We start from the raw sequence: 18,811 nt of genomic DNA, 5'->3' as shown, positions 1-18,811 counted from the left end.
AAATAGAAAAAAAATTAGCGAGGCATGGTGTTATGTGTCTGTAGTCCCAGCTACTTGGGAGGCTGAGGCAGGAGTGTCGCTTCAGCCTAGAAGTTTGAGGTTGCTGTGAGCTAGGCTGACACCAGGGCACTCTAGCCCTGGCAACAAAGAGAGACTCTGTCTCAAAATAAAAAAAAGTAAAAAAAAAAAAAAAGCAAATAAAAATAACCAAAAAACCAGAAGTCTTATTTTTAGAAATACTGAATAATAACATCATAAAGTAATTCAAATTATATGATAAAATTTTATCTTAATTTTCTTTTAATTTATAGGCAATTTCATAGGCAATTCAGAATTTCATAGAGATTCAAAATTTCATTGCCTGAGTTTCATAGGCAATTCAGAATTTTCAAGAAATTTTCAGTGTCTTACAATTTACTTTTAAACAAAAAAACACATAAAAGAAAGTCATTTTTCAATGTGTTTTTTAACTTGGATTCTATAAACTGTATAGAAGTTTTGTTATCAAACCCATTTTACATTATTTCAGAAAATGCACATAAGAATTTTGCCACTCACACTTTTCACAGAAAACTACTAGTTTTCAAAATAGAGCAGCACACTTTTTGGTCATTTTTGTGGTCTACTGTATAAGATATTGTGGGTTAGCATCCTACCTCCATTCTTTCTTTTCCCCATGGTACAGCTGTCACTAGGTTTAGGTGAAATGGTATGTAACCCATGTTGGTAGCAAAATGACTGCAATAGCCTAGTAGTGGGTTCTGTCTGGCCTAAGCCAACTGCAGTCCCATTCCCATGAGGTAAATCAGCCTGAGGATGAGGCTGACATAGAGGATTGTGTAATATAACCAGAGTACAATTAATTTTCTTTGTTTAATACAGTTTAAGTTTTCTGTTACTTATAACTGAAAGAATGCTAGCATAAAGCAAGATCTATACAATGTTCTATTTTAAAATGAACAAAAACTATTCAAATTGTTTGGAATGAAGAAAACTTTTCTTCTTAGAAACAATGTTCTACTTAACCTTAATGTTATTTCTTATATAATTTGAACAGTAAAACTTAAACATAACATATATTGTTTCAAAATGACAACTGTGGAAGCTAGAAAATATCCCTCCCACTCCAGCTTGGTTGGAGGTGGGGTCTGTGTGATAAGGCCATGAGAAATGTCAGCTGGAGAAGGTTTACTAATTTCCTCCCTCTTGTTTACCTGTCCACTGTCTTTCCTTGAACAATGGGAATTCATAGGGTCCTACTGGAAAAGGAAGATGATGGATGAGTTGATAGAACAAAGGGAAATAGGTAAATTGGGTAAGTGCTGACAACTGATAGGCAGTGTTTTAAGTAATAAAGCTTCCGCCCTGCAAATAATTTATCCTCAGAACTAATACAGACCTCTATCTGGCCATCTAAAGATAAAATAAAAGTAACTTTTGGGTCAAAACAGTCAAACTTGGCCTTAAAAGTAATGCTCATAGTCATCTAACACAGGTAACCACCTTCTGGTTACCTCATATTACTGTAAGTCACCTTGCTGATCAAAAGGAAATGTGACAGCTTTATGAAGAAGCCCCAATTCAAAATGAAAAAGGTAAAATTAACATGCTATTTCAGGATAGACAGTGCCGAGTTTAGCACTAACTCATGTACAATTCTATCCCTACGTGATTAAAGCTCTTTAAACTATTTTAGCTTTCTGCACAGCCGAATGACAGGATATGGGGGGGGGGGTTAAAAAAAAAAACAAGAGGGAGGAAACTTTTACATCTTGCTAGCTATGCAAGAGGTCCTTCATCAGTAGGCGGTGGTGGTGGTGGGGGGATGCCTTTTTCAGAAGATTTTTGGAAGGATTAGCTGTGATTATGAATATAAAAGTCCTTTGGAAACTCTACATTTTGTAAACATATGTAAAGAAAGCTTAAGAGGTCTATCTTCTATAGAATGTAACTTTTTCATATACAGAAATAAAAAATCTGAGCCTCCTACTTCTGGTTCCACTACTTCTGAGTACTCTTTAGATATTTTCCTTTGGTCCAGAATACTATTCCCTTTTTTGTTTTTTCTCTTCAATTCTGAAGGTTAAATTACATACAATAAATTACATCTACTCAGAGTGTGCAATTTGATGAATTCTGACAGTTGTGTATATCCATAAAACCACCACTACAATCAAGATTTGGAACACTTCCATCACCTCTAAAATATTCTTTGTGCCCCTTTCCAGTCCTTCCCAACCTGATCCCCAGCCACTACTGCTATTGTATCCCCAGAATATAGGTACAGTATGCAAAAACTGTTTCGTATGAATAAATAACATAATTAAACACAACTGAAAAATAATCCTTAAAATTATGATTATTTCACAACACAAAAAGTAATGCTATTTACCTGAGTTTCTTTCTTATTAGATCCCTCTTCTGTATCTGATTGTTGTTCTTGTTCATTTTCATCACTCTAAAAATAGATTGCCAATTTATTTTACGAAAGGAAAGAGATTTCAAACAATTGACATTTAAGAACATTAGGGCTTTTCCAATTTAGAATGACTCTTCAGAAAAATATACCATGAAATGGATCAAAGAAAACCTGATTTTTAAGTGGGAGTCTTTCTACACTATTTAGAGAATACCCATTTTGTTGGCACAATCTAAGTAGGTTAGTGTATGCTGTAAAGAAAGACCACCTATCTAACATGTAGGAAACACATTTGTATTGGGGATTAGGAAGCTAGAGGCTTAATGTGAGAGAGAGGAAGATATTCCACTTTATATTATAATGATATTGCACATACTTTACTAGTCAATAAAAGTACTTTTTAGGCTGGGCATGGTGGCTCACACCTGTAATCCTAGAACTCTGGGAGGCTGAGGCAGGCAGATTGTTTGAGCTCAGGAGTTTGAGACCAGCCTGAGAAACAGCGAGATCCCATCTCTACTAAAAATAGAAAGAAATTAATTGGCCAACTAAACATATATAGAAAAAATTAGCCAGGCATGGTGATGCATGCCTGTAGTCCCAGATACTCGGGAGGCTGAGGCAGAAGAATTGCTTGAGCCCAGGAGTTTGAAGTTGCTGTGAGCTAGGCTGATGCCACAGCACTCTAGCCCAGGCAGAGTGAGACTCTGTCTCAAAAAAAAAACACAAAAGTACTTTTTAGCCACTCAACTATAATGAGGCAGAAAAAATAATAAATTCATTATTTTAAGTAAGAAAAGCTAGATTCACTAAGCTTGGCAAGATTTCTGCAACAGCCCTACTATGTTTAGGTAGTTTCTTCATCTAGAAATTTCTTAGGAGGTTAGAGTACAGCAAATACAAAATCAAGGTCTCAGTAGGCTAAAAGTTCAGAATCCCAAACTATGGCAATATGCTACTAGAAGGCTTTGAAAATCTCAAAAAAAAAAAAAAAAAAAGCCTTAATGGATTAAAGGGAAATTTGCATTCAAACTTATCTGGCTAAGATGCCCTATAAAAATACCACAGCCTTTAAACTAGATAAACCTAGTTTCATATTTAGTATAGTTATTTTCAGCTATGTGACTTAAGGCAAATTATTTAAAATTTTTTGAGTCAAAATTACCTTATCTATAAAACTTTAGAGAATTATTCTAAGGATTAGAGATAATTTTTGTGCAAGGTACCATTTTGGTAGTTAACAAAAATGATACATGAAGTTAATAAGTAAACAGGAGAAATCAATGCTGCTGCTGTATTATTTATTATTAATTGCATGTCATGAACTAATTGTTTTTATTCATTGCAGTACCATACACTGCCTTTGTTTCACTGAGCCTTGGTTCTTTTCATATACTGTTTGCTACAGGTCTGAACATGTGACTATGTAAGAACAGGGAAACCTGAGCTTTGATGGCTGATTAGAAATCTATTCAATGCTGGCTCAAATTAAAAACATGTGCATTGTCAGTACAGATCTGAGGAAGAATCTTTAAAATGATGGTCAAGTGCAAGGCTCCAGAAAGTGGTCTTTTAAAGGAAGAACTGGTCTAAATAAGATTCAGGAAAAACGAATACTAAATAATAATATTGCTTTGCCTATGAGATTCCTAACACATATGAGTTATAAAAAAGATAAGATGATTTTAAATAATAATAATAATAGGCCGGGCGCGGTGGCTCACGCCTGTAATCCTAGCTCTTGGGAGGCCGAGGCGGGCGGATTGCTCAAGGTCAGGAGTTCAAAACCAGCCTGAGCAAGAGCGAGACCCCGTCTCTACTATAAATAGAAAGAAATTAATTGGCCAACTGATATATATATAAAAAATTAGCCGGGCATGGTGGCGCATGCCTGTAGTCCCAGCTACTCGGGAGGCTGAGGCAGAAGGATTGCTCGAGCCCAGGAGTTTGAGGTTGCTGTGAGCTAGGCTGACGCCACGGCACTCACTCTAGCCTGGACAACAAAGCGAGACTCTGTCTCAAAAAAAAAAATAATAATAATAATAACTAAATGTTAGGATGCTAAGACTGTGAGGTTTGATTTTACTATTAAAAAATGTTACTGCAAAATTCAAATCAACCAGACATTATGTACTTCCTGATGGAGGAACAAAATATCCTGCCAAAAGAATACTGAGGCCAGGCATGGTGGCTCATGCCTGTAATCCTACCATTTTGGGAGACTGAGGCAGGAAGAGTGCCTGAGGCTGAGAGTTTATGACCAGCCTGAGAGACATAGCAGACCCCATCTCCACACAAAAATAGAAAAATTGGGTGGGCGTGGTTACACATGCCTGTAGTCCCAGCTACTTGGGCTGAGGCTGGCAGATCACTTGAGCCCAGGAATTTGAGGCTGCTAATGCCACTGCACTTTAGCCCAGGTAACAGAGCAAGACTTTGTCTCAAAACAAAACGAAACAACCCCCCCCCCAAAATAAAACCAGCCCTACAGAACCAGAATCTAACCAATCCTCTAGCTCTAACTACTGATTTATAGAAATATAAAAAACAGAGGAATGTGTTAAACTATACTTTAGGAATGTGATAACTCAATTCCTTCAAAAATAGTTTTAAGGAAAAAAAAATGAGAGGGAGGGAGAACCTTACTAATTTTAAAGGAGGCTTTAAAGAAATAATGAATCATAATGTATGTTCCCCAAATAAACAAGTAAACTATAAAGCTACAACCACAAACCACTTTTGGCATGTATCAATCAACTAGAAATTAAACCTGACTGAATAATTGACAGTAAAGATTTATTGTTAATTTATTTAACAATATATCTTTAATATATAGTTTTTAAAATTTTTTAATTTTTCATTATATTTTTACACAGGACACAAACAATTCTTGCTTCAGAAATATACAGTTATAATAATTTTTAAGAGGGAGTCCTTGTCTCTTAGAATACACACTAAAACATTTGTTGATAAAAATGTTATGCCTAGGATTTTCTTCTAAATAAATATGGGAGTTGGGGAAGTTGTGGGAATTTAGCTGAAACCAGGGATACTTGGGGTGGGGTCATTATACTATTCTGTTAATTCTGTACAGTATATGTTTGAACTTTTCTATATTAAACATTAAAATAAAAATAGGAATCTATTTTTCTATTTTCCTCATCTGTTCTTCCTTTATTTCTCCTTTCTTGTCATTTATGTATTATTTTATTTTCCTTCTCCCTTGAACTATCATTTTATAGCAACATGCACCCTTGATTCAAAGTCTAACATACATGAGTACTTTGTCCAAATCATGGACAATGTGAGGAGGATATTAAAACTCTATAATTTCTCTACCTTTTTCATACATATAAAAAAAATAAAATAAAATAAAACTCTATAATTTCTTTTAATATTTTCCCATATTTTGTGCTAATGTTTTCATATATTTTAGCATTTTACATATTTTAAACTGCATATGACACAATGTTATTTGTGGTACATGCAATTAAATAGAATGAAAATAAAACACTGCAATTAAAAGATAAAATTGTTCAGAAAAAAGCTGACCTAAATATACTGTTTATGAGAAAAACACAGATAAGTTGAAAATAAAAGTAGAGAAAAGATATATTATATGAAGATTAATAATAAAAAAAAGCATTCCAAAAAACCAGACTTTAAAGGTAAAACATTATTAGAGATAAAAAGGAACATACAGTGAGGTAAGGGTCAGATTAACAGGAAGACAGATGATCCATGTTCTCTCAACAGAAGAATGGATACAAGTAGAGATTAAAAGAAATATTTTTACAGTAATCAAACTAAGTATACTGCTATATACTGCAACACAGCTATATCCCATAAACATAATATTGAGTTATGAAATCTACAGTTCTATTTATATGCTCTTCAGAAACAAGAACAGTTAACTATGGTGTTAGAAATCAGGTTGGTTTTGCAAATGAGAATGATAGGGATTAAGAGGGAGAATCTGAGAGCATCTACAGTGCTGTATTTTTGTTTATCATTCTGACTGGTGATTCCACAGATATGTTCCCATTGTGCTAATTCATTAAACGGTACATTCATGAATTATGTTTCTGCATGTCATACTTCAATAAAAGGTTTATTTTAAAAATTAGAAAAAAAACAAGAGGATCAAAAAAAAAGGGGGGCCAAATCATATTTGTTCTTCTATAGTTACATGTTGTATTGAAAGAGTATGAATTTTACATTAACAGTCATATCCTACAGTTCTTCTTTCTCTTATATGAATAGCAATGTCAGGTCCATAATTAGGAATCAGGGTAAAAATCTCATTTCTTATAGGATAATTGTAATTTGATAAGTAAAGGACTGCTTCTATCCAGCATCCTTTGAGTTAGAAATAATTCTGTTATGTAGACCCTATAATATTTGTGAACATGAAATTAAATGTAAAACATCTTTTGGAAATCTCTAAAATAAAGGAGTTTAGTAAAGGAGCAGTTTAGCTATTATAAAATAATCAATATATGTACTTTGAGCTGTGGCCATTATTATTTTATTTGGTCAGAATTCCTGCTTTTAAGTAGTACCAAAAATCTAAGTAGTTACCACCCTTACAAAGAATTTTTCTTATTTTAACAACTCAACTAGAAAACATAGTGATGATTTAAATAATATGTAATCTGAGGCATATAAGAAATTATTAGTATGTACTTTTGGGAACATTAAGCATACTATGAAGTAGTTATATTGTAATAGGTTCTCACATCTTGTGTCCAAAATGAAACTCCTGTAGATCTTCTTTTCTCTCTTGGTCGCCGCCGTTCTCTGATTGATTTAGGTTGTGATTTATCTTCTCCTTCTTTTTCCTCTTCTCTTTTTTCTCCCTCTATTAAGAAGTACAATGAAACACATGATAGCAACGTCTCTTGACAATATTTTACAAGTTAACTGCATAAACAATTCTAAGTCAAATTATTTTGTGAAACCTTCTAAATTTCTCTAATCAGAATTTTCCCCCCTTCTCAGTGTTCCTATACACCTGATTTAAACATGTATTTCTATTTCCCATTACATACATTCTTGAAGGTCATAAGAACTAATTATCTTCATAGTCCTAGTACCTAACATAAAAATTTTACTCAAAAGACACAAATATTTGATGAATTAATGAAATCCTATGAGAGGAATAAGGCTCCAGTTATTAATTTCCAATAAGGAAATAGTTGTTATAATCAAAGCGAACATTCTACAGAAGAAAACAGTTCTTAATGATGAAATGGCTAGTTAGGAATCATACAAATTTACCAGTTTCTGCTTCTCCTACTGCCAGTCTTCACTTGGCAGTGACACAGTATTTATTTCATTTCTATTAGATAGTATTTAAGAGCAAATCCTTTTCTTTTGGAAAATATATTTATCTTTTATTAAAAACAAATCAACATAAAAATGTTAGGTTTTTTTTTTTTTTTTTTTTTTTGAGACAGAGTCTCGTTTTGTTGTCCAGGCTAGAGTGAGTGCCGTGGCGTCAGAGCTCACAGCAACCTCAAACTCCTGGGCTCGAGTGATCCTTCTGCCTCAGCCTCCCGAGTAGCTGGGACTACAGGCATGCGCCACCATGCCCGGCTAATTTTTTATATATATATCAGTTGGCCAATTAATTTCTTTCTATTTATAGTAGAGACGGGGTCTCGCTCTTGCTCAGGCTGGTTTTGAACTCCTGACCTTGAGCAATCCGCCCGCCTCGGCCTCCCAAGAGCTAGGATTACAGGCGTGAGCCACAGCGCCCGGCCCAAAAATGTTAGTTTTAAAGATTTGTTTTCCTCCTGGGACAGTTTAAAATGGCTTTAGGCTTACATACTAGAAGAATATTAGGGACTCTGAATACGCTAAAAATAAAGACACATATTGAACAAAAATGATTTTTTAAAAAAACTATTGTGTCCTTAGCAAAGAGAGCAAAAGACCCCAAAATTATAATATTAAGAAAGATTTTTAAAGTTGTTTTTAGAATCAGTTTAGAGCAACAATCTCAAACTCCAATGCCTGTAGTAGCCATCCAGGTAATATAAATGGGTAAATGAACCAGGACAGGGGTATGGAGGCTGCTACTACTTCACTCTAGCCAATTGTGGATATGTAAGAATTCAGACCCAGTGTTGCTAAATCTTTCAAATTTTCAAGAAAAGCCAAAACTCCAAAGTTTTATTTGAATATCTCTAATTTTAAATGTTGGTTCAAAATTTTAACAAACATTATGAAGGCCTTACACATAGTGGTTTAAAGAATTAAAACATCTCAATGACCAATATTAAGAAAATCTAGCTGGAAATTGGGGAAAAGTTAATTTTCTGATGTTTATCCAATATTATTACTGATATGACCATGACTAATACTATGAGATTTAGCTTTTAAAATATGAAATGCCTATAATTAGAAATAATTTTATTTAGTACTCATATCTGATTTAAAGTAAGAATTAATTAGAATTTAAATAGAAAGTTTTTATCAAATAATAGGAATTCGTAATAGTGAGCATCAATGTGCCAATATACAGCTGGGGAAAAAGTCTATTTTTCTTTCTTTTTTATTTCAGAATATTACAGGGGTACAAATATTTTGGTAGAAATGTATTTTTTAAGAAATAAGCATAAAAATTTTGTGTCAGCAAGGACATTACATGTGTTAAGTGATTTTAGTTTAAAACAATTTCATACACACACATTTAAAAGGTATGATCTATATAGCAGGCAAGAAATAGATTAAAGCACTGGAAAAGTACTATAATAATAAACTGCTCCTAGGAATAGTTACCCACCAGTTCTTTTTTTTTTTTTTTTTTTTGAGACAGAGTCTCGCTTTGTTGCCCAGGTATAGTGAGTGCCGCGGCGTCAGCCTAGCTCACAGCAACCTCAAACTCCTGGGTTCAAGTAATCCTCCTGTCTCAGCCTCTCCAGTAGCTGGGACTACAGGCACGCGCCACCATGCCCGGCTAATTTTTATATATGTATATATATTAGTTGGCCAATTAATTTCTTTCTATTTATAGTAGAGACGGGGTCTTGCTCTTGCTCAGGCTGGTTTCGAACTCCTGACCTTGAGCAATCCGCCTCCCAGAGTGCTAGGATTACACCCACCAGTTCTTCTACACTGACTTTTCTTTGTAGGTCAAAGATTTTTGTGAAGTATTAAGTTATAAAGATATTCATATCAACTCAGACCATATCATTTTCTATTTTTGTTTTGTACTTTTCTCATTCTTGATCATCATATTCTGTTTAGGATGAATGCGTCGCAGGTTAGGATGTTGTTCCTTTTCTGTTGAACTATTTATTTAGGAAAAACTAATTCAAAGGACTATTTGAAGGGAAAAAAGTGTTTTTAAAATTTGGTCTTCTTACCTCTTTCATTTTCTTTTGTTAATCCTCTGGAGTAAGCAGAAGTTACACCTACAAGACTATTTGGTCTGTTTAATTGACTTGAAGCATACAGTGAACTGCTCATAGTAGAAAGTGAAGAGGATGAAGTGGTTGAACTTGAAGTTGATACTGGCCTATAACGCTGATAAGTCTGTGAAATGTTAAAATTAAAACCCATTTGAAATAGTAAACACAATTAAAAACATATACAACACTTAAAAATTCATTTCAAAGGAAAAGTAATGTTCTAATCATTCCAAAGCAATTCTGATTTCCAGGTAAAATCCTTTTAAGTATTTTGTATTTGGTTTGTTGACATATAAATCTCTTATACATTGAGAATTGTAATAATTATTCATACCATTTGACCCAGCTGTGTTGTTGATATATTATTACCTCATCATATGTTCTCGAGTACTTTTGCTTATATTCATCTTCTCTAGATGTTTCTGACTCCTTCTTCTCTTCTTGCTTCTCTTTATCCTGCTTTTCTTTTTCTTCTTTCTCTTTTTCTTCATTTTCTTGTTCTCTGGTTCGAGTAGAACGACTTCTTCCTATTGTTTTTTCAGCTTCTTGAAGATCAGTCAATGTCACCCCCTGCACACCAAAAAAGATAAACTCAATTATGAAATGCATTAAAGCGTATTTCAAAGGAATATTTTAGAAATAGATATATTAAATATAAATATACTAAGGCTGAGGTAGGGGGATCACCTGAGGCCAGGAGTTCAAGATCGGCCTGGGAAACACAGCCAAGACCCTCTTTATTTTATTTATTTATTTTTTCGAGACATAGTCTCCCTCTGTCACCTGGGCTAAAGTACTATGGCATAAGCCTAGCTCACAGCAACCTTAAACTCCCATATTCAAGTGATTCTCCTGCCTCAGCCTCTGGATAGCTGAGATTACAGGTGTGCTACCACACCCAGATAATTTTCTATTTTTAGTAGAGACAGGGTCTCGCTCTTGCTCAGGCTGGTCTCGAACTTTTGACCTCAAGGGATCCTCCCACCTCAGCCTTCCAGAGTGCTAGCTAGGATTATGGGTGTGAGCCACCACGACCAGCCCAGACCGTCTCTTAAAAGAAAAAAATTAGGTGGGCATGGTGGTGTGTGCCTGTAGTCCTAGCAACTGGGAGCCAGAGGCAGGAGGATCACTTGAGCCCAGGATTTCAAGGCTATAGTGAACTATGATTGCATCACTGCACTCCAGCTTGGGTGAAAAAGTGAAACTCCATCTCATTCAGTCTTTCATTCACTCACTCATTCACAAATAGATAAACAAATTCATTCACAAATAGATAAACAAATGAGAATGTATTAAAAGTCAAATATGCATGTTTGCAAACTGAAACAGAATTTTTGCTCAGCAAATTACATTCATTCTGTGAAAAATCACTATGAGCAAGCACAATGATAGGCATTGGGAAGATATAGATGTATATAAGAAATTATCTCTGTATTTATAAATGAATAAAATAGCAAAAGAAATGACAGAAATACTATATAAATATGAAGTTCAGAGAAGGGAGGAAGAACCAATACATTGTTTTGTTGTTGTTGTTTTTGAGACAGGGTCTTGCTCTGTCGCCCAGGCTAGAGAGCAGTGGCATCATCATAGCTCACTGTAACCTCAAACTCCTGGGCTCAAGCTATTCTTCTGCCTCCTGAGAAGTTGGGACTGCAGATGCGATCCACCAAGCCCAGATAATTTTTTTCTACTTTTGGTAGAGACTGGATATTGCTCTTCCTCGGGCTGGTCTCAAATTCTTGGTCTCAAGCAATCTACCTGCCTCAGGCTCCCAGAGTGCTAGGATTAGAGGCATGAGCCACTGTGACTGGTCTATGCTGTTTATACATTATACATATTTATATATGTATGTGTGTGTATATATACACACATGCATGATAACTGTTAAGGTTTAACATACATCTCAGTAAGGAAATAACTTTTTAAGGTAGACCTTGACACAGGTTAGATTTTAAGAAGTGAAAAGTACAAAGATAGAAAAAGTATGGTAAGACTCCAGCAAATAGTTCAGCTTGAAAGCTAAGTAATGATAAGGATCAAACAGCTGAATCTATACTGTTGAGCTCCTTAACTGTAGAAAAGGAAAGACACAAAAGTACTTATCATATATATCATACTTAGAATGGCAAGGAGGAAGGAGATAATAACTAGCCTGTGTGATATTTTTTCTTACACTTGCACATTAACTGCTTGATATACCTAATACAAGACATCAATTCTCTCTCCCCTACTTCCAAATATTCACAGAACTCTTCAATAATTATTAGACACTACATATGATTCATTCATTCTAACACTTATCAAATACACTGTGTCAGCCACTGTATTAGGAAAAAGAATAAAAAAATCAATACTCAAAAAAAGTACTGTATTAGGAAAAAGGATAAAAAAATCAATACTTCAAAAAAAGTAAAGGCATATAGCTAATTAGATGAAATATAACAGTAATAGTGTAACCATAATCAAAAGGCTGTATAGGAGGATTACAAGAGCAACTATTTACCTTTTAAGGTTTACTCTGGCATCAATATTTACACAGTAAAGTGAAAAGTAGAAAAGTAATTCATTTGTGCATATTAAGTGTATATATATATATATACATTTCATATACTATTTACATAATTTTTATGTAATTTTTATACACATTAAATATACCTGGGTTGACCTTCTAGACTGTCTTGCTTGTCTAGATCTTGCTTTTCTTTGGGATTCAGATTCTTCATCCCTAACAGGAGTGAGGTATGATCTATAGTAATAAATAAAAATTGTTAGTTAAAGATATAATACCTGTGGATGTAAATATATATCAGTGTGTATGAACAAAGCATACAAGTTTAGCATTTCAGTGGGTTTAAAAAAAAAGGCTTCAGAAAATGGTCATACCCACTCTGAAATTCAATAATGCAATTTGATCATTTGTTTTTAGATTGGAACTAATTATATTTTCACATAACACAGTTTAAGTTCTTCCTAACTACATTTTTTATCATGTAATTTAATTTTTAAGAAGGAACTTTTTTTTTTTTTTTTTTTGAGACAGAGTCTCGCTTTGTTGCCCAGGCTAGAGTGAGTGCCGTGGCGTCAGCCTAGCTCACAGCAACCTCAAACTCCTGGGCTCAAGCAATCCTTCTGCCTCAGCCTCCCAAGTAGCTGGGACTATAGGCATGCGCCACCATGCCCAGCTAATTTTTTGTATGTATATATATTAGCTGGCAAGTTAATTTCTTTCTATTTATAGTAGAGACGGGGTCTCGCTCTTGCTCAGGCTGGTTTCGAACTCCTGACCTCGAGCAATCCACCCGCCTCGGCCTCCCAGAGAGCTAGGATTACAGGCGTGAGCCACCGCGCCCGGCCAAGAAGGAACATTTTAAAAAGAAATTAAGAGAACTGAAGATTAAAACTTTTAGCCCTGCCTGGGGATGACTCATGCCTGTAATCCTAGCACTGTGGGTGGTCAAGACAGGTTAGGAGTTTGAGACCAGCCCAAGTAAGCAACACAGCGAGACCCCATCTCTACAAGAAATAGAAAATTTAGCCTGGCAGAGTGGCACAAGCCTGTAGTCCCAGCTACTTGGGAAGCTGAGGTAGGAGGATTGCTTGAGCCCACGAGTTTTAATTTGCAGTGAACTATGACAGTGCCACTGCACTCTAGTAGTTTGGGCAAGAGAGCAACACCCTGTCTTAAAAAAAAACCAAACAAACAAAAAAATTAGCTCTATTAAGAAAGGTAGAAACATTTCATTTAGCAAAAGCCCAACTAATCAAAATGGATAGGGAGTAAATTTTTTATTTGTTTTTAACTGAGGAAGCTCTCCTTCCTTCTCTAGCTCCTAAAACGTCTCAAAAAAAGTGATAATCTAACCTCTGCTTTGAAGCAACTCATTCAATATTAGTTCTCCAGTTTGTCCTAAACTTGAGTTAAAATTTACCTGTTAGTCCTATTCTTTTCGTGGGCAAAGTTCTATTTTTTGTTTTTTTTTTAAGACCTAAAAAGAGGCTTTAAATTCTTCTTTATCTACAGTATTTTCAAATATTGGAAGACAGGTATCAAATTCCTTTCTAAATCTTTTATTCTCTAGCATACCCAGTCCTAATTTTTTGAATCATTCCTCTTAGTCCCTTTTTTGGTTCCCTGTAATACCATCTAAAGATGATACATGAAGTTATCTGACCACATACAGATTGTGTCTTCTTACAGTACAATGGCTGGGATGAATACAATTATCAGGCTATGAGATAATGAATAAGTAGTACATAGCACTCCCTGTATTCTTGTCAGTGTGCTTTTTATAAATGTGGTTTTTGGCAGACATACTCTTGTACATACTTTGAGTTCTCTAAATATTCAAGTGTTTTTATACATGAACAGTTTTTAAACTAGCATCTTACTTATTAATTGATTTTCTGATATAAAGTACAGGACGGACGCAGCATTTATCTTCACTAATTTCATCTTACAAATTTAAGCCTAGGCCGGGCGCTGTGGCTCACGCCTGTAATCCTAGCTCTTGGGAGGCCGAGGCGGGCGGATTGCTCAAGGTCAGGAGTTCGAAACCAGCCTGAGCAAGAGCGAGACCCCGTCTCTACTATAAATAGAAAGAAATTAATTGGCCAACTGATATATATATATAAAAAAAATTAGCCGGGCATAGTGGCGCATGCCTGTAGTCCCAGCTACTTGGGAGGCTGAGGCAGAAGGATCACTGGAGCCCAGGAGTTTGAGGTTGCTGTGAGCTAGGCTGACGCCACGGCACTCACTCTAGCCTGGACAACAAAGCGAGACTCTGTCTCAAAAAAAAAAAAAAAAAAAAAAAAAAAAAAATTTAAGCCTATGTTTCATCTTATCAAAGGATATGGGTAACTTCAAAAGCATGTAATCTACGTCAAAAGTTAAATAATATTACTTGGGAAGCTGAACTGCTAACACTTTATCTAATATATTACCATCTAGCTCATTTCTCAGAGAACACTTACAGAAGAAAGGTGCAGCTGACCACGGAACAACACCTGTTCAAACTGCAATGGGTCCACTTATATAAGGATGTTTTTCATTTAAAGTTACACTGAGTGTGTCTGCTTCCTCTGCCTCCCTTCTACTTCCTCCATCTCTTACACCTCTGACACCCCTGAGACACCAAGACCAACATCTCCTCTTCCTCCTTAGCCTACTCAACGTGAAGGTGAAGAGGATGAAAACCTTTATGATGATCCATCTCTACTTAATAAGAAATATATTTTTTCTTCTTTATGATTTTCTTAATATTTTTTTTGCTCTAGCTTACTTTATTGTAAGAATATAGTATACAGTGTATAATATAGATAACATTAAAATATGTGTCAATGGTTTGTTTATGTTATTCATAAAGACTGGTAATCCTTGCAGTTAACAATATATTAGTTAAGTTTTGGGGGATTCGAAAGTCATATGTGAATTTTTGACTGCATGGGGATTTGGTATCCCAGCCCCTGTGTTGTTCATGGGTCAACCGTATGTCTATTTTCTATGTTGTTTATGTTTATTAAGTTTATTCTACCTGCCTCTCTCTCAAAACTATAAGCAATAGTCTAGTAAATGTTCTTTATTCAAATGCTACTTTTTAAAGAGACTCTTTTTTGTTAGCTTTAGTATTCTTCTCAATTTGTAATTTATTCTGTTCTTTAACCTCTCTGACAGTATTCATACAATTATAACAAACTTCTGAATTTATTGTGGGTTTTATGTCTTTTTCTCTTCTATATTTTCTTTTTTCTTTTTTTTTTGAGACAGAGTCTCACTTTGTTGCCCAGGCTAGAGTGAGTGCCGTGGCATCAGCCTAGCTCACAGCAACCTCAAACTCCTGGGCTCAAGCGATCCTCCTGCCTCAGCCTCCCGAGTAGCTGGGACTACAGGCATTCGCCACCATGCCCGGCTGATTTTTATATATATATATATATTAGTTGGCCAATTAATTTCTTTCTATTTTTATGGTAGAGACGGGGTCTCGCTCAGGCTGGTTTTGAACTCCTGACCTTGAGCAATCCGCCCGCCTCGGCGTCCCAGAGTGCTAGGATTACAGGCGTGAGCCACCGCTCCCGGCCTCTTCTATATTTTCGATGTGTCCTTTAAAGCTCTAAGTTTAGTGAGTACTGCGCATCTTCAAACTTCTTAGAACCATTTACTGCTTTTTTAGAATTATTTTTAGAGAATCCTCATTCCCTTTATATATACAAGAACATACTTCTTTTATTCTGCATTCTTAAATTTTTGAAATCTGTCTCTCTAAAACTAGAATACATAGCATTATTCCTAGCAATCACCTCCTTAGATAATTAACTCTAAAATGGCAAAGTAACTTCTCACCCAAGAGCCTAGTTGCCTCAATTTCATCAATTAGTTCTTACTTATTGGTTAAAATTAATTTCAGAGGACTTGTTCTTCCTGTTGCTTCTACTATAATTATAGATGAAGGTAAGTCAAGAAATTCTCAAGAGGGAGTTTTTACTTGAAATCCAGCAAACTTTTAGAAAAATGAAAATTCCAAAACTAATACATTTTGACTTAAGTTGTTTTCATGATCTAGTTTGAGAAAATGTCACCTGTTTCCTCGATCTGGTTAAGTAACTTATGGCACTATCATATAATGATATAACTTCTTTTTTTCTCTTATCTTTAGCCATGCTATTTATGTTTTCACCTTGATGTTGCTATTATAGAATATTGAAAGATTATGTCTTTTTGCTATTATCCTAACACATTTACCTCATTAACAAGGCATACCCCCTTCTAACTGAAACACTCATCAAAGAGTTCTATCTTGCCAAAGTTGTTTTCTACTAAAATATTAGTACTGATCTTAAGTTCATAACCTAAAATTTTTATTTTTGTAAAGTTAAATTCCTAATTTTTGTTGTTGTTGTTAATTTGTCCTCCTCAAAGTGGAGAGCACGGTAAAAAAGGCAGTAAGTAAAACATTTAGGTTATCAGCCTTTCCTTAGTTCGCCTGTTAGTTGAAATTCTGCTATATATAGTTTCATTTGTACTATGTACAGATCCAAATTAGTACAACTAGTATGATCTGCCCTTTCTTCCTTCAATGATGCTACACTAAGTTTGACACTTCTTTTTCCCATTATATACAACAATTGTAGTAAGTTTTCTACGACAAGCAATTTAAAAACAGAGAATAATCAATGATCTTGTTATTAAAATTTAAGAAACATTAATTCTGGGATATGATATGTTTATTACAGAAAAAGGTTATATAAATTTGGGAAATGCTACACATCCTAATCTTCCCTAGGAAAATCACAACAATACATTAAAGGGTCTGAGATGTGTTGAGGTAAGTAACCTATTTAAACTTTGTTTAACCCACTATTTCTCAAGATAATTTAAGTAAAGACTACCGCCTCCTCTGCCATACTTTTTTCATGGCATATCTAGTAAACATGAAAAAGTGCTCCTGGGAACTTCAGCCTGGAAAATGTGGACCAATGGCTATTTTCATTTATTTACTTAACTCTTATTTATGCACCTATTGGCTCTATGCAACTTACTACTTTTTGGACTTCTACCAGATGAGGAGAAGAAAAATTAAAAGGATATGAAACTCAAATGTGACTAATCTGGTTAAGCAAAGTTTATAGCAAGCCAGTTGGGTGCATATATCACTTCATTATTTCATGAGCTGCTCTGAAAGTTAACTATGAACACAGACTACTGAATTCTGGCTCTACTCCATATAGTCAACTTTTCACATTTAGTTTAGAACAGAGAAACCTGCATTGCCACATAACTCTTTTTCACTTCCATGGCAAATAGCAATAGCACTAATCGACCAACACATTCTCTTCAAATGATCCTGGATTCCTTTTCAATGTTTTCAAATTGCCATGAAAGTTAATAAATCTATTTATCATACTGGTTTAACATATGCAGGTTAGGCGGATAAAAGTTACTAGTAGAAAGACTTACAAAATATGTTCATTTTAATTTTCCATGATAAATGTCATATTTGCATAAAAATCTACCTTACCAATTTGTAATATCCAACACATTTTTCTTTATTTGATAGCCGCCATCTTATATTGAGTTCCCTTCTCCTCCCTTAGGTGCCTATATAGAACAGACCTCTAAGAATAGGATGTAGAGAAGAAAAATAATTTATGTATCTTATGTGTTTTTCATTCCAAAGAGCTGATCAATAAAAAGATGGTGGGGAGCTGGGCATTGTGGCTCATGCCTGTAATCCCAGAACTTCAGGAGACCAAGGTGGGAGGACTGCTTGAGCGCAGCAGTTTGAGACCAGCTTGGGCAATACAGTGAGACCCTGTCTCTGCAAAAAATAAAAAAAATTAGCAGGGCACCATGGCATGAACCTATAGTCCCAGATTCTCAGTAGGATCACTAGAACCCAGGAATTCAAGGTTACAGTGAGCTATGATGGCACCACTGCACTCCAGCCTGGGCAACAGAGTGAGACCTTATCTCCAAAAAACAACAAAAAAGGTAGAATGTATCACCTAAACACCATTGTTGCCTTAATCACTGCTATGTCATACTGTCCTACTGCAACTCTTTCCTATAACACAGGGTATATAATTTTATGCCTTAGTCTTAGATTGCTTACTATTTTCTGGGCAACCCAAAGGTTGCTTTTTTAAAATTAAGAATTTTTTCCTGATAAATGCAATTATTCTACAATTTTTAAATTTTACTGACATTTATTGGCTTATATACATTTTTAAATTTTGTTTAGTGTATACAAATGTATGGGGTACAAGTACAATTTTGTTACATGCATAGTGGCCATATTAGGGCTGTTAGGGTATTAATCACCTAAATAATGTACATTATACCTATTAAATAATTTCTCATATATTTACTTATAATAGTTATTAATATATTTTGGTTAGTCAACCAAACTGTATCTTTAGAAAACTAAATACCAACCCTTGTTATTTCACACCCAGCCTTTTCCTTCCCAAGAGA

At 34.9% G+C, this 18,811-nt stretch overlaps 1 protein-coding gene across 6 annotated transcripts in view; it reads right to left on the bottom strand.

Moving 5' to 3' along the window:
- PPP1R12A (protein phosphatase 1 regulatory subunit 12A) overlaps positions 1-18,811 on the bottom strand; it is a 144,651-nt gene that overhangs the window by 16,950 nt on the left and 108,890 nt on the right. For 5 of the 6 annotated variants that reach the window (XM_012750338.2, XM_076007144.1, XM_012750341.3 and 2 more), the window contains 5 exons: positions 12,496-12,586; positions 10,207-10,407; positions 9,793-9,961; positions 7,159-7,280; positions 2,393-2,458 (listed from right to left, as the gene is read on the bottom strand). In XM_012750338.2, the coding sequence (XP_012605792.2) occupies positions 2,393-2,458; positions 7,159-7,280; positions 9,793-9,961; positions 10,207-10,407; positions 12,496-12,586 (649 nt within the window). The remainder of the gene's footprint in view (positions 1-2,392; positions 2,459-7,158; positions 7,281-9,792; positions 9,962-10,206; positions 10,408-12,495; positions 12,587-18,811) is intronic. The other variant, XM_076007143.1, reaches the window with a different exon arrangement.

Source organism: Microcebus murinus, chromosome 10 (assembly GCF_040939455.1).
Source record: "Microcebus murinus isolate Inina chromosome 10, M.murinus_Inina_mat1.0, whole genome shotgun sequence".
NCBI classification, from domain to species: Eukaryota; Metazoa; Chordata; class Mammalia; order Primates; family Cheirogaleidae; genus Microcebus; species Microcebus murinus.
Note: the sequence above shows the minus strand (reverse complement) of the source record. Positions and strands in the feature narration are given on the sequence as shown.